This window comes from Ursus arctos, unplaced genomic scaffold, assembly GCF_023065955.2.
Source record: "Ursus arctos isolate Adak ecotype North America unplaced genomic scaffold, UrsArc2.0 scaffold_11, whole genome shotgun sequence".
NCBI lineage: Eukaryota > Metazoa > Chordata > Mammalia > Carnivora > Ursidae > Ursus > Ursus arctos.
In genome coordinates this window covers 41742655-41760661 of record NW_026622775.1, presented here as the reverse complement: position 1 = coordinate 41760661, position 18007 = coordinate 41742655, and the positions used below count along the sequence as shown (strand labels likewise).

Here is an 18007-nt window from a genome sequence, read left to right as displayed (position 1 = left end):
GAAATATTTCTTTAAATGTTGAAATGTTATAAGTTCAAAATTGTGATTTTTGAACACAATTAAACAATCCAATTTGCACAGTGATTTGATGTAATATAAAGCCCAGTATTTTGTCATTCTTGGTAAGTTTCTAGATGAATTTATAATTTACCATTTTAAGTAAAATTCCTCTCTGGAAGCATAACAAAAATAAACTATATTGTTTCATTTGTTGTAGAACATTTCAGAGTCCCACAAGGGGGAGTCCCAGCACCTCCAAACCGTCCCTGAAGCAGGCCAATTTTTCTCAAAGAGCAATCTGAACGTTCATGTCCTTATCAAAAGAACAAAACTATTGTGATCTTGACTTAAGAAAGTGAACTATAACCAAAACATGGGGCAACCACACACACACACACACACACACACACACACACACACACACGGATTAAATTCTCTCTGAAAGGGCCCCAGCTGAGCACGTTTGTTACGACGGTGGGACATCCCCTCATCCAAGAGTGTGCCTGGGCAGGATATAAAAGGAAAACGGAAACCTACTTCTCTACTTTTCAAACCCCCCAAACCACTTTAACAAATTAGTTCGTAAATTTTACAGCTAGAAAATAAAATAATTTCTTGGTGGTTTCCACATGAAGTATATGGTATTATTCCCTTGTAGAAGCTGGGGGGAAATGTGGTTTGGTGGGGTTAAATGACTTATCAAAGGTCCTAAGTTTAGCTAGTGGAAACCAGAATAAAAAATAGCACGTCTTTTAACACAGGTCAGTACTTTTTTCTAAGTAAATCAGAACAGACCAAGTCTACTTCTCCTTAATTTAAAAGCTGGAAAGTTCTTCGCCATGGAAACACGTATTAGAAAACGCTACCAGGAGATAATGCAATCGTCCAGAAAAACGGCAGCGTTAAAAACCCCCTTTTGTAACGGCTTATATTCCCATGGTTTTGTGTTATGACTCTAGTTAACTGGATCTAAGAGAGAAGAAATCACCTAGTTCTCTTCTTGCTAAGAAACTGGTCTTTGTGCAGCAGGCCTGGGCAGAGTGTGATTTGGGGGGATAGTGTTCAAGTAAAGAGGAAAGGAAATGACTGACTTCAAGTCCTACCATCTTAGAGGACTTCCACTAACAAGAATAAACCAATATCCTAACAAAAGTATATGAGACTCTGTAATATATTGATCCAGACAGAATGATCAAGAGCCTTGAAATTAGGGCATCTGCAGTAATGACCACCAGAGAAACCTTGCATTTAAGGAATATTTAAGGAATATATAAAACAATTATAGATAAATTCTAATATTAGGTCTTACTTTTCTCCCCTTCCACAATTTTGGATGCTAACTTTTAAAGGTTCTTTTCCAGGTAAATGTCTTAATGCCAGCACGTGTGTCCGTAGGAACCCAGATTTTGTATAAGCCATGAGACCATTCCAGACAGTGGCCCACACATACTGTGCTAGGGACAATAGGGTCTATACAGCAAATGAGTTTGCATAAAACAGGCACTTTCTTGGGTCCCTTCCACACAACAGCCATGCTCTATAACCAAACTCCTAATTTAGTGTTTCCTGCACAACAGACGGGCTCAGCGGAGTTATTAGTCAGCACTGTGGGGTTGCTTTCACCCTTCAACAGCAACTGGGCTTCAGCCCTCCCCATAACCACTGCCCTGCTAATCCTCAGATACTTAACCACCGAAACAAAATTCACCTATGTTGCCAGACCCCTCGCTACAATATCTGTAAAAACCCAGGAAATGGCTGAAATTCATTTTTCTGTTTTAAGGGAAGAGGGTTTAAAGCACATGTATTGCATTTTCTCTTATTCACATCTTTTTTAGAAAAGGTTTTGCCATTAATTCGAGATGAAACCCCAGCCACAAAACCTTAGGGCCATCCCCTACCCTGCCTAAGACTCAGTTTCCTCTTCGATAAAACAGAATTAGTGAGTTCACAGCCACATTATGAGTCCTAAATGAGATACGCAGGACACAGAGTAGACCTTCCGAAGGGGGTGTTATTGTTTTTAGTTGTTCATTCACAATTAATGCACTTAACAAATAACTTAAATGCTTTTGGGAAGCATTTTTCCTACATCAAAGTTGTAAGAGAGGAAACTCCTCTTCCACACTCCTTTGGTTTCTAAGAGAAGAGGGTTGTTGTTATTGTTGTTGTTTCTTAAACACTTCAAATTCTTTCCTGTCTTGTTTCACATTTGGTTCAGAACCCACAAAAAGAGAGAAGAGCCATTTGTTGCCCACAATCTTCCACCCTCCTGAATTGTGCCAGAAACCCTGAAAGACAGACAAAAAGCAATGTAGAGAACAAGTTAACACTTAGACACGTGACTTTTCGTTGGACCAAGCGACAGTGGCTTATATTGCGCAACACTCTGGCTTTGGCACTCGGGGAGCTGGCTTTTAACTGTTACAAGCTGGGCGGGCAGTTCAGGAGAGCCTTGTGGGATTTTCACCTTGGTAGGTCATGTAGCATATGGTGGCTTTATCCAAAGGCAAGCAGCTATTTTTAGACAACTGGATGCTGCTGGGCCTTAAGCAAATGGCAAGTGGGTCCTGAAGGCCTGGCTCAGGCCTTGACCCTGGGCCCAGGCTCGGCAAAAGTTCAGGATTTGTGATGCAGGCGGTGGTAGCTTGACCTTGAGCAATGTGGGCATAGCTTTTACCTAAACAGGCATAACCACAGCAAAAAATCAACCATGGCTATGGAAGAAAGGCTGATGCGGTGGGAAACAGTATGGTGGTTCCTCAAAAAATATCATACATGGAATTACTGAACGATCCAGTAATTCTACTTCTAGGTATATACCCAAAAGTGATAGGAGGGATTCGAACAGATATTTGTACACCCAAATCCATAGCAGCATTATACACAGTAGTCAAAAGTACAAACAACCCGAAATCCATCCATGATCGAATGAATAAACAAAACATGGTGTATTCATACAATGGAATGTTATTCGGTCCTAAAAGAGAAGGAAGTTCTGACCCATATACTACAACACGGATGGACCCTGAAAACATTATAACAGAGTAAAATACACCAGACACAAAAGGACAAATATTCTGTGATTCCACTTATATGAGGGGGCCCCAGAATAGTCAAATTCATAGAGACAGAAAACAGAATAATGGTCATGGGAGACTGAGAGGAGAGGTTAATGGGGTGTTGTTACGTAGTGGGTAGAAGTTTCAGTTGGGGAAGATGAGAAAGTTCTAGAATGGATGGTGGTAATGACTGCATGACAGTGTGAATGTACTTCATGCCACTCAACTGCACACTTAAAACGGTAGCTTATGGTGTATATGCTTCCCCACTAGAAAAGGAAAGGAAAGGGGAGAAGGAAAAAGGAAAAGGAAAAGATGTCCTGGTCAAGGCTCCCCTCACAATAGAGAGAGCTTCCGGAGCTGGACCATCTGCTTTTATAGTCAGATCTCGAAGAAACGCTTGGGTCCAGTTCCATGCAGACAGTACAGACAGGTTGCTCTGAATTCTGTTCCTTTTTTATGCATTATCTTCATGGCAGAGAGCTGGAACTATGAAAGAGTCTAGCTTAAATTCATGTGGGCTGGTCCACAGACTCAGAAGTTCCTCCCCAACTCACTAGCTCTAGATTTATTAATCATCTAAATGCTAACCGCTGCTTTAGATGCTCAAGATCCAAAATGACAGATACCCAGAGAGATGGCAGATTCTGCAGATAAAGCAGCAAGAAGCCTGTAAGATAGAAGATACGCTCTCAGCTCGGGTTGAGGCAGAGAAGCAATTCGACGGAATTACTGCATGCAGAAAGAAAACAAACACTAAGGTCTGTCCTTGGAACAATCCAGTTCACCCTGGACATCAGAGGTGTTAGAAGGTTAGGGAAACATGGTTTAGTCTTCCTCTCAGAGCAAGATGAACTGAAAACAGAACAAAAAAGACAGACTGACGAAGCAGGAGGAAGAGAGGGCTCCCCTTAACAGAAAGACTAACCTCTTAGAGAACTAGACAAAACTTGAATGAGAAAACAAGACCTCAAAGGTCCAGCTCAACAGACAAACAGAGAGATGGAGATAGCCTGGTAGCTAACTGAAATGAGGGAGACAGATCTTTGTGCTCCCTGGAGCTTTAAAAAAATGGAATAAAAGAAGAAAAGCGAGACCTCTGCAGACAGGAATTGTTCCCTCTGAAGGAACCAGGCTTCCATTACAGGAGTTATGGAGAAACACACTTCTAAAGCCAGGTACAGAATCCACAGCCACTGAGGATTGAGACACCTATCCCCAGGACTACTACCTAAGACCTGGACAGGTTCAGGGGTGCAGGGGACAGGCAGATCAGAGCAGAATGTTCCGAGCATGTAAGGTAGAGACACAGTTACTCCCCGTGCCCTGGGGGAACATGTTTGAGAAGTTTATAGAAGCAGGACTCAGTCTAAGAGAAGGCACAGCAAGAAGCGGAAACCCATTAAAGGGGAACCGGGCAAGACTCTGGAGACAGACTGACCCCAGGCCCGATTTAGATGTTGGTATGATAGGAAAGCATCTCCTGTGGAAGACTCAACACAGGGAAGAGAAGATTTGTTTGAACAACAGATGCTTTCAGCAGACCCAGAACTTATTGATTTTAATCTCTTTTCCTTTAGGAGAACTCACAAGAAAATATCTAGAGGAACATCTAGAAGGGGGAATATATATATATATAAGATCCCCATCAAAAAGAATAAGAAAAGAAAAAAAGGACTGAACCAATTCCCAAAAACAGTAGCAGCTTTACAGGTGTTAGAGAAAGAAAAAGACCAACAAAAGAATCTGGTTAAATGGCTAGACACTCAACTGAGCCGTTCTGGGAGGAAGAGGGGCCAGGAGAAGCCAAGCACATCCTGGAGGCATAGCCCACAACTGCAGAGAAAGAAGGGCACACTCACAACCTGAAGGGAACAGTGAGTGGCTCACGGCCAACGTGCTATCCCCACCAGGCCCTAAGCTTCCCAAATGTCAACAGCAGCTCCCCTCCAAGAATCTGCTGAGAACAATGCTTCACTTGAAACAGGCGGGCTAAAAGGGAAAAGCCTTCTCTAAGAAGTAGGTTCCAGAAGGCTAAGTGAGTCTACCACAGGGAGCCATGGAAACCAGGGTGTGCACAGATCCCAGTGCCCCTGCCCAGGCACTGCAGCCGCTCCAGCCTCAACACGGTGTCCACACCATTCAGCACAGACATGCCAGAAATAAGGGCTCTGTTGCAGGAAAGAGAACAAAGACACACCCATGACAGGCGGCCACCATTGCCAAGTGCTCCCTCGGAGGGAAGACCAGAGCACCTCAGGAGCTACCTCCTGAGAGGAGCTGGTCTGTTCAAGGGGTGCTTCCCCAAGCCCCCCGAGGTCCCAAGGCAGCCTCCTGATAGGCAATCTCTCCCCGCTGAATTTAACTGCAAAGGTCTTAGAATCAAAACAACTGGCATAAACTAAAGCCAAAACCAAGGTGAAGCATGCTCTCCATCCTCCATCCCTCTTTTTTGGCAAAAATCAAGTGCTGGAAATAATTCTGCCTAGGATTAGTCCCTTGAGGGCTGGGATGGGAAGCATGTTTTCCAAATCTAGTGGATAAAGGCTGATATCTGATATTCTTGTGTGTCTTAAGATTCTAGACTCAAGTGAGAATCAAAAGAAATTTGATACTTTTTAAGATTTTTTTTTAAGTAATCTCTACACCCAACGTGGGCCTCGAACTCACAACCCCAAGAATAAGAGTTTCATTCTCTACCGACTGAGCCAGCCAGGTACCCCGAGTGGCTTTATATTAAGCCAATGTAACTTGGGGAAGCCTCACGCATTCTCGCGAGAGCGAGCCCCAAGCCGTAGCTGCTGAAGGCTCCCCAGCTCACACAGGCATGGACAACCTCTCGGGCTAAGACCAAAAAAATAAGAAACTGGGGAGGGCTTCAAATTCTTTTAATGTTAACTCACAAGCCAAGATAATTTGATATGGGACTATAGCCTTGAACTTTCACATCTTGCCAGAGGACTGAATCTCTGAATTTAAAAATTCTCCAAGAGTTTCACAATAGGAGGTTTATAGTCAAAAAAAAATTTTTTTAAGTGATGAATACGTTTTAGTTAGGTGCCAGGTACTAGTTCTAAGCACTTTACAAGCATGAATTTAGTCAACAGCTACAGCAATGCTACGAAGTAGTGCTATGATTATTTATTTTATAGATAAACTGAGACACAAAGAGGTTAGGTAAGTTGGCCAAGGTCACTCAGAGGTAACCGAGATTTTTACCCACGTGGTGTGGTTTTAGAATTCACCTTCTTATTCACGACACTATATATATATATATCTATGATGGGGCACATTTACATGGCTGGTATTTTTTTTATTGGAGTATCTTAACTCTGTTATTTGATCCCACTGCAAAAACTCTGATCAGTTGTATTGGATATCATACTTGAAAAGAATTCGGAATGGGAAACAGATGAGGACATGAACTTTCAACCTTGACTGCAGTGTGCCTTTGGAACAGATTATTAATGAACTATTCTAATCTATCTCAGAGCCTTCTAGGGACAAACTCAACAATGCTCCCCAACAGTCTGAGAAGGATCAAAGAATTGGGGGTTTGGTTCCAGTGGGAGGAGGAACAGACTAAGGACAGGGGGAGCATGGTTGCCAGGAATCTGCTGATCTCCTTGCCAGAGGAAGGAGGAACCCGATCTTGATAACAGGTAAGCCCAATGCGTCACAGGTACAAAAACTGAGGAGTGTTACAAGGAAAGGACTCTCTTTCCCTAAATTCACCTGTCCTTTTGCCCCACGTCTTCCTCTCCCCTTGGAGATAGAGGCGGTTGCCTGACAGAGGGTAACAGACCATGATACTGTGCTGTAGACAGGGTGGAGAAGGGTAGGGGCTCACGGAGCAGCTGGTTTCTTTCCTCTCTACTCTCAAGAAGGGTGTCTGTCCTTCAGACTCAAACCCCCCTTCTGACGGGCCATCCCATGATCTACCCCAGGGGACAGACAGTTAGTAACCAGCTCTCTGACCTCAGCTGATACACAAGAATGTGGCTTATCAGCAATATGACGGTGGCATTTTCGTTCCCTGACTCCTCATTGTTTTTTTTGTTTTTTAAGTATTATCCACACCAGGCACGGAGCCCAATGCGGGGCTTGAACTCACGACCCTGAGATCAAGACCTGAGCTGAAATCAAAAGTCAGACAAAACTTACTGAGCCACTCAGGCGCCACCCCTAACTCCTATTTCTTATATGTCCACTAGTTTAGAACTTGGCCAGGAATACAGGCGTTATTTATTGGGCATCTTCAAATACCCCAATAAAATTTTCTAGAATATTCTAACGAATGAATGTTTGAAAGAAGTTAAAAAAGATTCATGTCTCATAAGTTCATAAATAGTTGAGATTATAGTTTCTTCCTTTGAAGATCATTTATTCAATTATCAAGCATTTATTTACCGCATGTTATATGGCCAGACTGTGCTGGGTAATAAGAAAACAAATACTGGCTAAGACAGGATTCCTGCTCTTGAGGAGCTTATAATCTTGGCAAAAGGAAAATACACATTTAAAAACAAAAGCTTTTGCATACTGTATTTACTATACAGTAAATATATAAAAGCCCTCTTGGGCTTTTCCATAAAGACCTAGTCAATTCTCGTGGGAGGCAGAAAAGAAACAAGGTAAGCACTGAGTTAAAGGATGGACCAGGAAACTGCTCTCCAAGAACACTGTTCTCTCCTGCCAAGAGAACAGAGATTTTAGAGAAGCAACAGGGGGAAGAAAGATGGGGGGGGCGGGGAACGGGATGGACTCCCTGCTCTGTTGAACAGAAGGAAGAGACACCCACCCCCACACATCTAGGCCATTTGTCTCTCCAGTCTTTCCCATGCTTCTTTTCTTCCTTCCTTCCACTCACCAGCCCCCTTTTCTCCACTTCCCACGGTCCCATCCCCTTGAATCATCCTCATTGGAATGAGATGAAAAAGAGAAAATTAAGCAATTTCTTTGCTTTTTTTCAATTCCTTTCTTTTAAAAGCCATATTCATTCATGCAAATGTTCCTCCCTCTGCTTCCTATATATACTATTTTCTATAGCACTGTATTCATTATTGATATACTAGTAGCCTTTGTCCTTCTCTTAATGTCCAGTATTAACTTAAAAAATGCACACATCACTTATGAAGATTCTTTTTTCAAAAAATAAAAACAAATTAAAAAATAAAAGCCATATTCAGAGAGGCAGGTATGCCGAAAAAATTAGGTAATGGCACATATCTTTACCTAACACACAGTAATACTTTCCAGAGTCTGACACTATCATTTTTATGTGTAAAAACAAAAACAAAAACAAAAACTTTTATCATGCTATTAAATACATTATTGATTACACACGGATTTGTAGGAATTCTCAGCTATCACATTCAGAAAATCTGTTTCTTTCATTTAATTAATTACGGAAGCCCATCAAGAAAATAGGACAGCTAGAGAGGTCAAAGAACTTTCCCCGTTCTCTATCTTCCATCTCCAAATCCTAGACCAGACTCTTGCAGCTTATTCGTTAGTGAGAAATGTGCCCCCTTTCTCTTCTGTTGAACTGCGATTGAAGAAACTTTCCTTGGTTCCCTCCCTATACGGATTTTACAGCTTCGCTTTCAGATCGCCACCCTAAATTGACAGGGATCAGCACCTCAGGAGGCAAGAAGCAGGAAAGCAACCCGGGGCACCTTCCCCCAGCCTGGCAGGCACAGGGCTCCAGGCAGCCCTTGCCTGACACCTGTCCCGGGCAGGCAGGCACAAGGGCCTGACATCACCACTCCAAAAGCGAGGGCTGTGCCAATCTGAAAAGGTTAGGAACTCCTGGTCTGAAGTGCATTAGATATCACACAGCACACCCAGAGAGAATCTCTCCTTCACACCATCCAGCCACGCTAGACTGTGGTGGGGGAGGGGAACCCTCATCATATGCAGGCACACATAGAAAATACACTGAGAGCAGATGACAAAGTGTTAGTCCTGGTTCTCGCTGCCAAGTGTGACCCTAGTCTTGGGACTTATGTCTAATTTTTCACTCCTCTGGTTTGCCACGTTATCTTATGATTACATTGTAATTGTTTATAACCACGATCTCACTTTTTGATAATTTGGTCATATGATACCATGTTAGGACACACAGACACACCTTTACTTGGTGAGACTGTGTGTCATGGGCTTTCCTCTCACTTCAACTCTTCTCTGGGTTGTCCGCTTTGACTTATCATTTTATTTTTTAACAATAAACATTATTTTACAATGATACTAATAACAGTAACTTAAATTCTTGTAAGTCTCTGAGACAAGCCTATTGCGACAGTGAGACTCTATGCCAGACTCTGAGACAATGCCAGTTTCAAATATTGTTTGAATTATGCCCAAATAAACCACTGAAACACTCCTCAAGTCTCAATGGTTTAGAACCAAAATAGCACTGTAAAAAACTTCAAAAATAAAAACTTTCACTTTTCACAAGCCTAATACAACTATATTTTGTATATTGCATCCCACCATACATTTTACAGTTACAATCATCAAGTATAGTCTAGCTTATATTCTACTATTCACTTGTCAGATTAAGCATCATAATTATAACTTGGAAGAACTACTTAATAGTCTACCATACTGATGTAATCAAATTCATTAAATCCCTTTCCTACTGCTGAGCCTTTAAGCTGTTTCTATTGTTTTAGTGCCATTATAAAAATGTGACCAAAAAAACCCAACACATTTTATTTGCTATTTGTTCTTTGTGGACCATGAATTTCTAAATCAACAGATATGAAAGTCATCACGACACTTTCTATATATGGAGAAAATCTGACAGCAGACTGAGCTGCACTACTGCTCCCAGCTCTGCTCTCAGCCTCCAAGTAACTTAAACTCCGAGTCTCATCTACAATTTCTAAAATAAGAATATTACCACCTGCCCTGGTAGTAAATCTAGTGAAGGTCAACGTGGCTGATGTGAAAAGGTGAGGTCATACAAATCTTACATAGAACAATAGGTAGATAAGCTATTTGGGGATGTCAACTCAGATGCCCACTGACTCACCTATCTATTAAAAAGTCCAGGGGCCCTCAGTGTACTAAACACTAAAGTGATGTTGAGATTATAAAAATGAAAAGGAAACAGGCCCTGTCCGAGACAGCTTCATGGCAGAGCACAGGAGGGAGACGACACAGGACCCCAAATGTTCGAGCAGGGACCTGAACCAAGTGCCAGGGGGCCCAGAGCATGGACTCACCTGGGACCCTGGGAAAGCTGCAGAGATGATAGCTGAACTGGGTCTCAAAGGATGGAATGAGAAGGATCGTGAGAGTTAGAGGGGGGTGAAAGCTTATGAAAGTAAGGCAGTATGTAAGAAGGGATGGCCTGTTCTGACAGCGAGTGGTTTTGGAGGCCAGAGTGGAGAAGAGAGGGGTGGGACATCTGAGGCCAGAGAGGAAGCTGGAGCAGGTCCAAGGGCCTCCTACACCAAGCTCCGGGACCCAGCTAGTACGGAGACTGGGGAAGCAGTGAGCGGCGGTGTTCTGGAGGACGTTAGAGCAGCGGTGTGACACACGGATTGCAGCAGAGAATGACTAGAATAAGCCAAGGGCCAAAAAATGACAAGACTACAACAAAAGTGGAGGAACCTCAAACTCTCACTCGGACCCATTCTAATAGTGACTTCTCATCCGCTAGGAACCCTCACTTCATAAAAGGCAAAACAAATGAAAAAGGGCCAGATGAAAAGGTTTAAAAAGTAAAAAGCAATCTCAAGTCCGCATGTTCCCCTACTTTCTTCCTAAGAGCAGGGGCCTGATGTAATCAAATGTGCAGCAGACAGACAGAAACCTATACCCTCCTCCCCACCGAACTCAGCGGCCACACAACACACAGGGCCAGCAAGAATCTAGATAGAAGATGAATCACACACACACACTTCTGTTTCCAAAAGAAGAGAGTGAGCCATTTCACTGATTCAACTGAGCAGGAAAAATGCAGAAGTCAGATACCAACGGGTAAAAGACATAAACAAAAGGACCAAAATGAGCCCATACTGCAAAAAAATGAGATCACAATTGTCCACTGACACCCTAGTTTATTCCATGAGATAGACACATTCTTTGTTATTCCAAGAAACAAACTGTATCTTAAACCTAGGATATTTATATTAAAAGGGCAGAAGCAGGGGTGCCCAGGTGGCACAGTTGGTTAAGTGTCCAATTCTTGGTTTCAGCTCAGGTCATGATCTCAGAGTCGTGAGATCGAGCCCCACATTGGGCTCTGCACTCCGCATGGAGTCTGCTTGTGGATTCTCTCTCTCTCTCTCTCCCCCTCTGCCTCTTCCCACTGCACTGTCTCGCCCTCTCTAAAATAAATAAATCTTCAAAAAAAAAAAAAAAGGGCAGAAACAGTTATGATCTATATGACATTACACATGTGAACACTGTTTTTCCCCTACTAGTAGAGAGAAAATCAAATAAAATGGACTATAATCTGTTTGACCACTTGTCCTAAATATATGCTCTTTTAGTAAAGGAGGATAAAATACCAAATAATGCCCTTTTCAGAGTGCTTTAATAAAGTTATACTCTGGAGGTTAAGCTCCTCCGTACTTGATGCTTTACAGACGCTCATTTAATGCTTCCAACAAAAGGCAGTGTGGCTCAGTGGAAATACCCCAGGCTCGGAAAAACACAGACAGAGGTTTATATTGGCTTTTTGATCTCATACAATAATTAATTTTTCATCCTGCTTGTATCCCTACAATAAATCCATAATTTCTGAGCATTACTTAAACCTGACTTTTGTCACAGCTATCTGAATCGTATTTATTTATTTACTTACTTACTTGCCTACTTCTTTATTTGTACGCTCCATGTCCAGCGTGGAGCCTAATGTGGGGCTTGAACTCAGCACCATGAGACCTGAGCTGAAATCAAGGGTCGGACACTTAACCCACTGAGCCACCCAGCTGCCCCTGCTATCTGAATCTTTTAATAGTTTCAGGAGAAGAACACCAGCTGCTGCCACAGTATATTCACATGAGGTATGTGCAGTAAGCTGCAAGGGTACATGAGCTCAGGTGCTCTGATTGCAGAGCAGTTCTAGCGGCTACCTCAGGAAGCAATGTTAAGGAAGTGTGAGGAAAGAGCAGTGACAACCCCCTGTATCTGAAAAACTCAATACAGCTAGCTGATCCCCAGTGCAAAGAGCGCCCCTGTCTTCCATTAACATTCACTTCTTCAGATACATATAAAAGGTTTATAAGAATGTGGAGAAAAGGGAACCCTAGTGCACTGTTGGTGGGAATGTAAACTGGTGCAGCCCCTCTGGAAACAATACAATCATTCCCCAAAATATTAAAAATAGAACTACCCGACAATCCAGCAATTCCACTTCTGGGTATTTATCCAAAGGAAAGGAAAACACTAACTTGGAAAAATATTTGTACTTTCATGTTCACTGCAGCATTTTATTTTAAGTTGGCTCTATGCCCAGTGTGGAGCCCAACACAGGGCTTGAACTCATGACCCTGAGGTCAAGACCTGAGTGGAGATCAAGAGTTGGACACTTAAGCGACTGAGCCACCCAGGCGCCCACAGCATTTTTTTTATAATGGCCAAGACAGGGAAACAACCTAAGTGTTCATCAATGGATGAATGGATAAGAAAATATGGTACATATATACAATGGAATATTATGCAGTCATAAAAAAGAAGGGAATCCTGCCATTTGCAACGAAATGGATGGGCCCTGAGAGCATTATACTAAGTGAAATAAGACAGAAGTAAACAAATATAATATAATATCACTTATATGTGGACTCTAGGGGGAAAAAAACACACACACACCAACTGTGTGTGTTACACAACTGAACTCAGAGAGAACCGATTTGTGATTGCCAGAGGTGGGAAATGTAGGGGGAGCAGAATGGGTGAAAGTGGTCAGAAGGTATGAACTCCCAGCTATAAAAGAAACAAGTCCTGGAGACGTAATGCACAGCATGGAAGGAAAAATAGTTTATACTCATGTGACTTAACCTGAAGGTTCCAGAATGCTCCCTGCATAGCCCTAATCCTCCTTTAATGACCTATTTATATACCTTTTTCTAGCAACCTCTCTAAAGCCTCCTTGAAACTATGTACATTTTTGTACTTTATAATCTTATTTGGTAAGAATTTCCCTGTTCATCCTGGATGTATAAGATTGACTTTCAAGCAGTCATGCCAATGCCCATTAATTGTGCACCTACGATGAGTTCATGAACAAAGATCTCTGCCCTGCGGAGTTGAGGTTCTGAGTGAGCGACAGACATAAGCAGCTTTCATGATTCGTACTCAGCTTCCTAAGCTCTCTAGCCACCCTGGTGACCAAAACATCGTTCTGCTTCCTTACGTCTGAGTTACAGTGGAGCCAACTGCATCCAGTGTTTCGGGACATACACGTCACAATGCTGTACAAAGGTGCACATCTGTCTCCTGATTGTTGCTGACTTAATGTCTCACGATGGCATGGTGGTGCCTTCCGTGATCATTCTGACAGCTCCAAGTTCTTCCACATTTTGAAGCAGTAGTTTACGGCCATGTTAAAAATGCCATTTCATTTATGTCTCCTCCACACAGCACCTGGCCCACATTTGCAGATCCACGCTCATAGCTTCACAAAATACTCCTGCTGTTTTCCCTTCTCTGATCAGCATCTCTAAAGCTTGGAAAAATCAAGTGGCATCTGCACGTTCTGGAGCCTTCGCCTTTTAGACACTTCAGATTCTGGAATCCGTGGGTGAATCCTTGGGTGCCTGTCTTTGTCTCCTGTTACCTATCTTTAAGCCAGGTAACTTTTTTAATACGCAGTTACACTGAAATCCAACTCTATTCAGGCCCAGATGTCACATAAACCTGAACTTACGTGTAAGCGGCTGTACATTTTACTTACACAAAAAAAATCTAAAAATTATTGGGCCCTATGACTGTTTGAATGAGAATTCTTTTAAATGGTTATTATCACTTTCGTCTCAGTTTTCTTACGATTCAATGCACTCACAGAAAGCAGATGTATTTCTTCTCTCAACTTCAAATTTGATTCCGAAACACAATAAACTTATTTCTCTTCCTGTGGAGCTAAGGAGCTAAGCGAAAGCAAAGCTGATGACATCTTAATTCCTGCCTAAACCTTCTTACTCTCCGGCACTCCAGCAGATCTACCTTCCAGCTCTACGCTGAACCAGAGGTGATTTTATGAGTACCTTCCAAACCCTCTATTCCCTTTTAAAGGAAGCTGAGCTCAACCACTCACCCAGATGATGGGTTCTGGACCAAAAAACAGAAAGAAGGAACCTTAAGACAGAGAGAATATCAAAATGAAGACATTTCTTTCCAAGGAAGGTGAGCTGGCAATTTTATACCCACTTAAAACACAACACAGACACATACATGTATGCAGTTTCAGTGCAGAAATATTATAGTCAGAATTTTTTCTGAGGAATGCCATAATGATTTCTTTGTTTAATGTTGAAGGGTTTTTTGTTTTTAGATATAGTGAGCCTTGAAAAATAGTTTCCTTTTTTCTGAATCATGGTAAAAGTGGAAGATTACAATGATTGCCTTTTAAGAGATATTTTTTGATATTCAGATCTTCAAAATACTGGTTTCTAACAAAAGATCACCAAATTTATCTACAAACTCTTGAAATGTTGCACGTATTATCCGATCACCAGTGTGGTCCAAAGTGCATTTGGGGGACAGAGACTTTTGAAAGGGCCAGAGTAGATACTGGTGGGTCCGGTACAGGGCTACCAGAGTGGCCTGGGAGAGAGATGATGACAGCCCGGATGCAGGAAAGGCCAGCGGGCGGCATGGGCAGCAGACAAGATCTGCCAGGTACAGCACATAGCGTGTAGGCTCTCTTCATATCAAGGTCTGCAGCAGAGCTCATAGAGAGGCCTGCACGGTCATCGCCTCTCTCTCTTAATTCCCCGTACCCTTCCTTCGATTAACACCTATTAACTAAGATAACTGAACACCTGTCTCTGTTTCAGTACTTTTATCACCACAAATATGGCATCCGGCATTCAAAGCTTCTAGTCTCAGTAACCAGAAAAACCTGGCCATTCTCAGCTGCCCCCTTTGCTGAAGGACGGCCCTGAGATAAGGCTAAAAATGTTCAGCAGGAAAAAGCCATGCTATCAGCGTATGCAAGTTACACTTACTCCAGCCCTTTCAACCCCTTACAAAAACACAAGTCAGATCGTGCCATTCTTATGCTTAAAACCTTTCAATACAACCTCACTGGTTTCAGGATTTAAACCAAATCCGATTTTGGAAACCTTAAGAAATCTTCCTTAAAATCTGGGGAAGAGGGGCTATTCAATTCTATAAAAATAACTCTAAAAATTCCCAAGAACTATCTAAAATGATGACAAACCTCCCAGACATTACAGTACAGGTAAATTAGTTTTGCTGGTCTTCCCACTGCAATGTAAGCTCTGGAAATGCTAAACCAGGGCATGCCTGCAGAAGAGGCTCAATGAGACTACTGAGTGAAGGAAAGCCCCAGGTACTGCTGTGACCCAGACATAGTTCTAAGCAATGTGCTTTATTCACTAATCAGAAAGAAAGCGTAGGTAAGGTGGCAAAGTTCATCATACATTGGTTCAATAGTTTTCTCAATTTCCAAAGCTCTTCATAATCACCAGGAAATAAGTCAAAGGGGAAAACTGATCAAACACAATATGCTATTAATGAAACGCATATTGAAAGAACATTAAGGTGTCATTACACTTGACCCCTGAACAGCACAGGTTGAACGGTATAGGTCCATTTATATGCAAATTATTTATCAATAGAGTACGGTACTGTAAATGGATTTTCTCTTCCTTATGATTTTAATAACTTTTTCTCTAGCTGACTTCATTGTAAGAATACAGTATAGAATACCTACAACACAGAATACGTGTTAATCAACTATTTATGTTATCTGCAAGGCTTCTGGTTAACAGCAGGCTATTAGCAGTTAAGTTTCGGGGGAGTCAAAAGTTATACACAGATTTTGAACTGCATAGGGGTGGGCGCCCTGTGCAAGGGTCGACTGGATACACATTCTAAAACATCGAAAATGTTTCTTTCCACTAACCCACACTCAGAAAGACTGGAAGCAGGGAGAGGGGAAGACAGTAAGACATTCCTGAAAAAAATATCATTACTGGTGACCACAGAGGTTCTGTCTTCCTGAAAAGCAACCCGGCAAGAATTAACAAGCTCTATAAAATGGTTCATACTCTTTAACTACAGAATCTCTCTTGACAAAACACATCCCAAGGAAACAGGTAATCCAAAAAGGAAATAAAGAAACTTATAAAACATGTACATGGCCTAACGGTAATAATAATGAAAAACTGGAAACATTTCAAATGATCAGAAACAAGATTAAGCTAACCATGAGAAAGCAACACCGCAGACGCTATGGCCTTTCACAAGAAGTACGTGGATTCCACTGACGCTTCACATACGTACACTACTTCTATACACATCAGGATTTTTTCAAAAAAGCAGAAAAGTGTAAAATCCCAATTCTGAAACCTGGTGAGTTTAACATCTCTAACAATCCTATATAAAAAGGGCTGCAAAAGATACATCAATTTAAAGGACTACAAAGTTTGGTGCTTGCCAGAATTCAAAACAAATCTATTAGAATTACCTGTGTTTGTGAAAGCTGAATGCTCTGGACCTGTGGAAGCAGAAAGTAGGCATTTGGTAGCTGCTCGGCAGATCCTTCTGTAGAGACTCTTCGAGTACCAATTCCAGATACCTTCCAAAAAAAAAAAAAAAAAGAGCCTTGACCTTTAAGACCCTATTAATCTAATTATTATATATATTTTTGTCTACAAAAGAAAGCAACAAAAGTTGCTGTATTTAAGCTGAATGTTCCTCACTGTAGCAAATCTTCTCAGAAATAAGCAACTTTTCCGATATGGGACCAAGTGTTTAATGGAAACCAGTAAGGAATAACCACAAAAGTGATAGATCTTGGCTCGATGCCACATCCTATTAAAGATGCCACAGATACCACTGAAGATAAAGATTCCTAACTACTTTGTGAACAATAACAAAAAGATTCTTCACACTCCATCCCTGGTGTCTTGATATGAAGAGTGAGCTCCCTGAGAACCGGCCCCCAAGCATGAAATCCATGTGTCCTGATCAGAAATATTCCCGAGCCCAGGAGGGAAGGGGGCAGAAGCACCAGGCACTGCCTCTATAGCTCCTCCCTCTGGACTGTTCATGAGGTCAGGGCCGAGCTCTGAAAGCCCACTCTATTTTATAATAGAACTATAATATGGTAGACTTCTTTGTTTTGTTCCAATGCCTTTCAGAGATCCACAGTGAGACTTACAGCTCTGTGCTCTGAGCCCAAGACAGCCAACTGTGTATGGCATGGAGGCAAAAGAAGGGGGAAAGCGGGTGAGTTTACATCACTAACAATCTTACATTGTAATGACATAAACCAGGCGGCAACATTTCCAAAAGTCTTTTATAAAATACCCAAATCCCACTGTTAAATCAGGAACCAAATCAAGGGACCAGAGGGAAAAATTACTTACATGATAGGGAAGGACTCCATACGAGGAGGTATTAATAAATAAAGAACTTTCAATGCTTCCTTCTTCAGTAGGTAAGAAAATAATTCTGAAGGATGTTTTCCCCATTGCTGGAATTACCTGAAAGGAAGGTACCAAATTAGCCATTTGGAATGGACCTCTGTAAAAAAAATGTCTTTCAGAGACTTCCTTTCTGACAATTTCCATTAACAAATGTCTGCATATTCTGTACCCTTGATTCAGAAGTATCACGAATCCCTGAGAATCACCAAATGGATCAAAATCCAACAGTTGAAGAGAACGTATCAAAGAACACACCCCAGGCTTATGGCAAGGCAGCTGCAAGTCCTTTCACTTCGGACTGGGAATCCC

The 18007-nt window shown here is 41.9% G+C and overlaps 1 protein-coding gene across 4 annotated transcripts in view; it reads right to left on the bottom strand.

Annotated features, from left to right (window-relative positions):
* TMEM131L (transmembrane 131 like) overlaps positions 1-18007 on the bottom strand; it is a 154798-nt gene that overhangs the window by 53154 nt on the left and 83637 nt on the right. For all 4 annotated transcript variants that reach the window (XM_026499499.4, XM_026499500.4, XM_057310137.1 and 1 more), the window contains 2 exons: positions 17639-17755; positions 16735-16845 (listed from right to left, as the gene is read on the bottom strand). In XM_026499499.4, coding sequence (XP_026355284.1) covers positions 16735-16845; positions 17639-17755 — 228 coding nt within the window. The remainder of the gene's footprint in view (positions 1-16734; positions 16846-17638; positions 17756-18007) is intronic.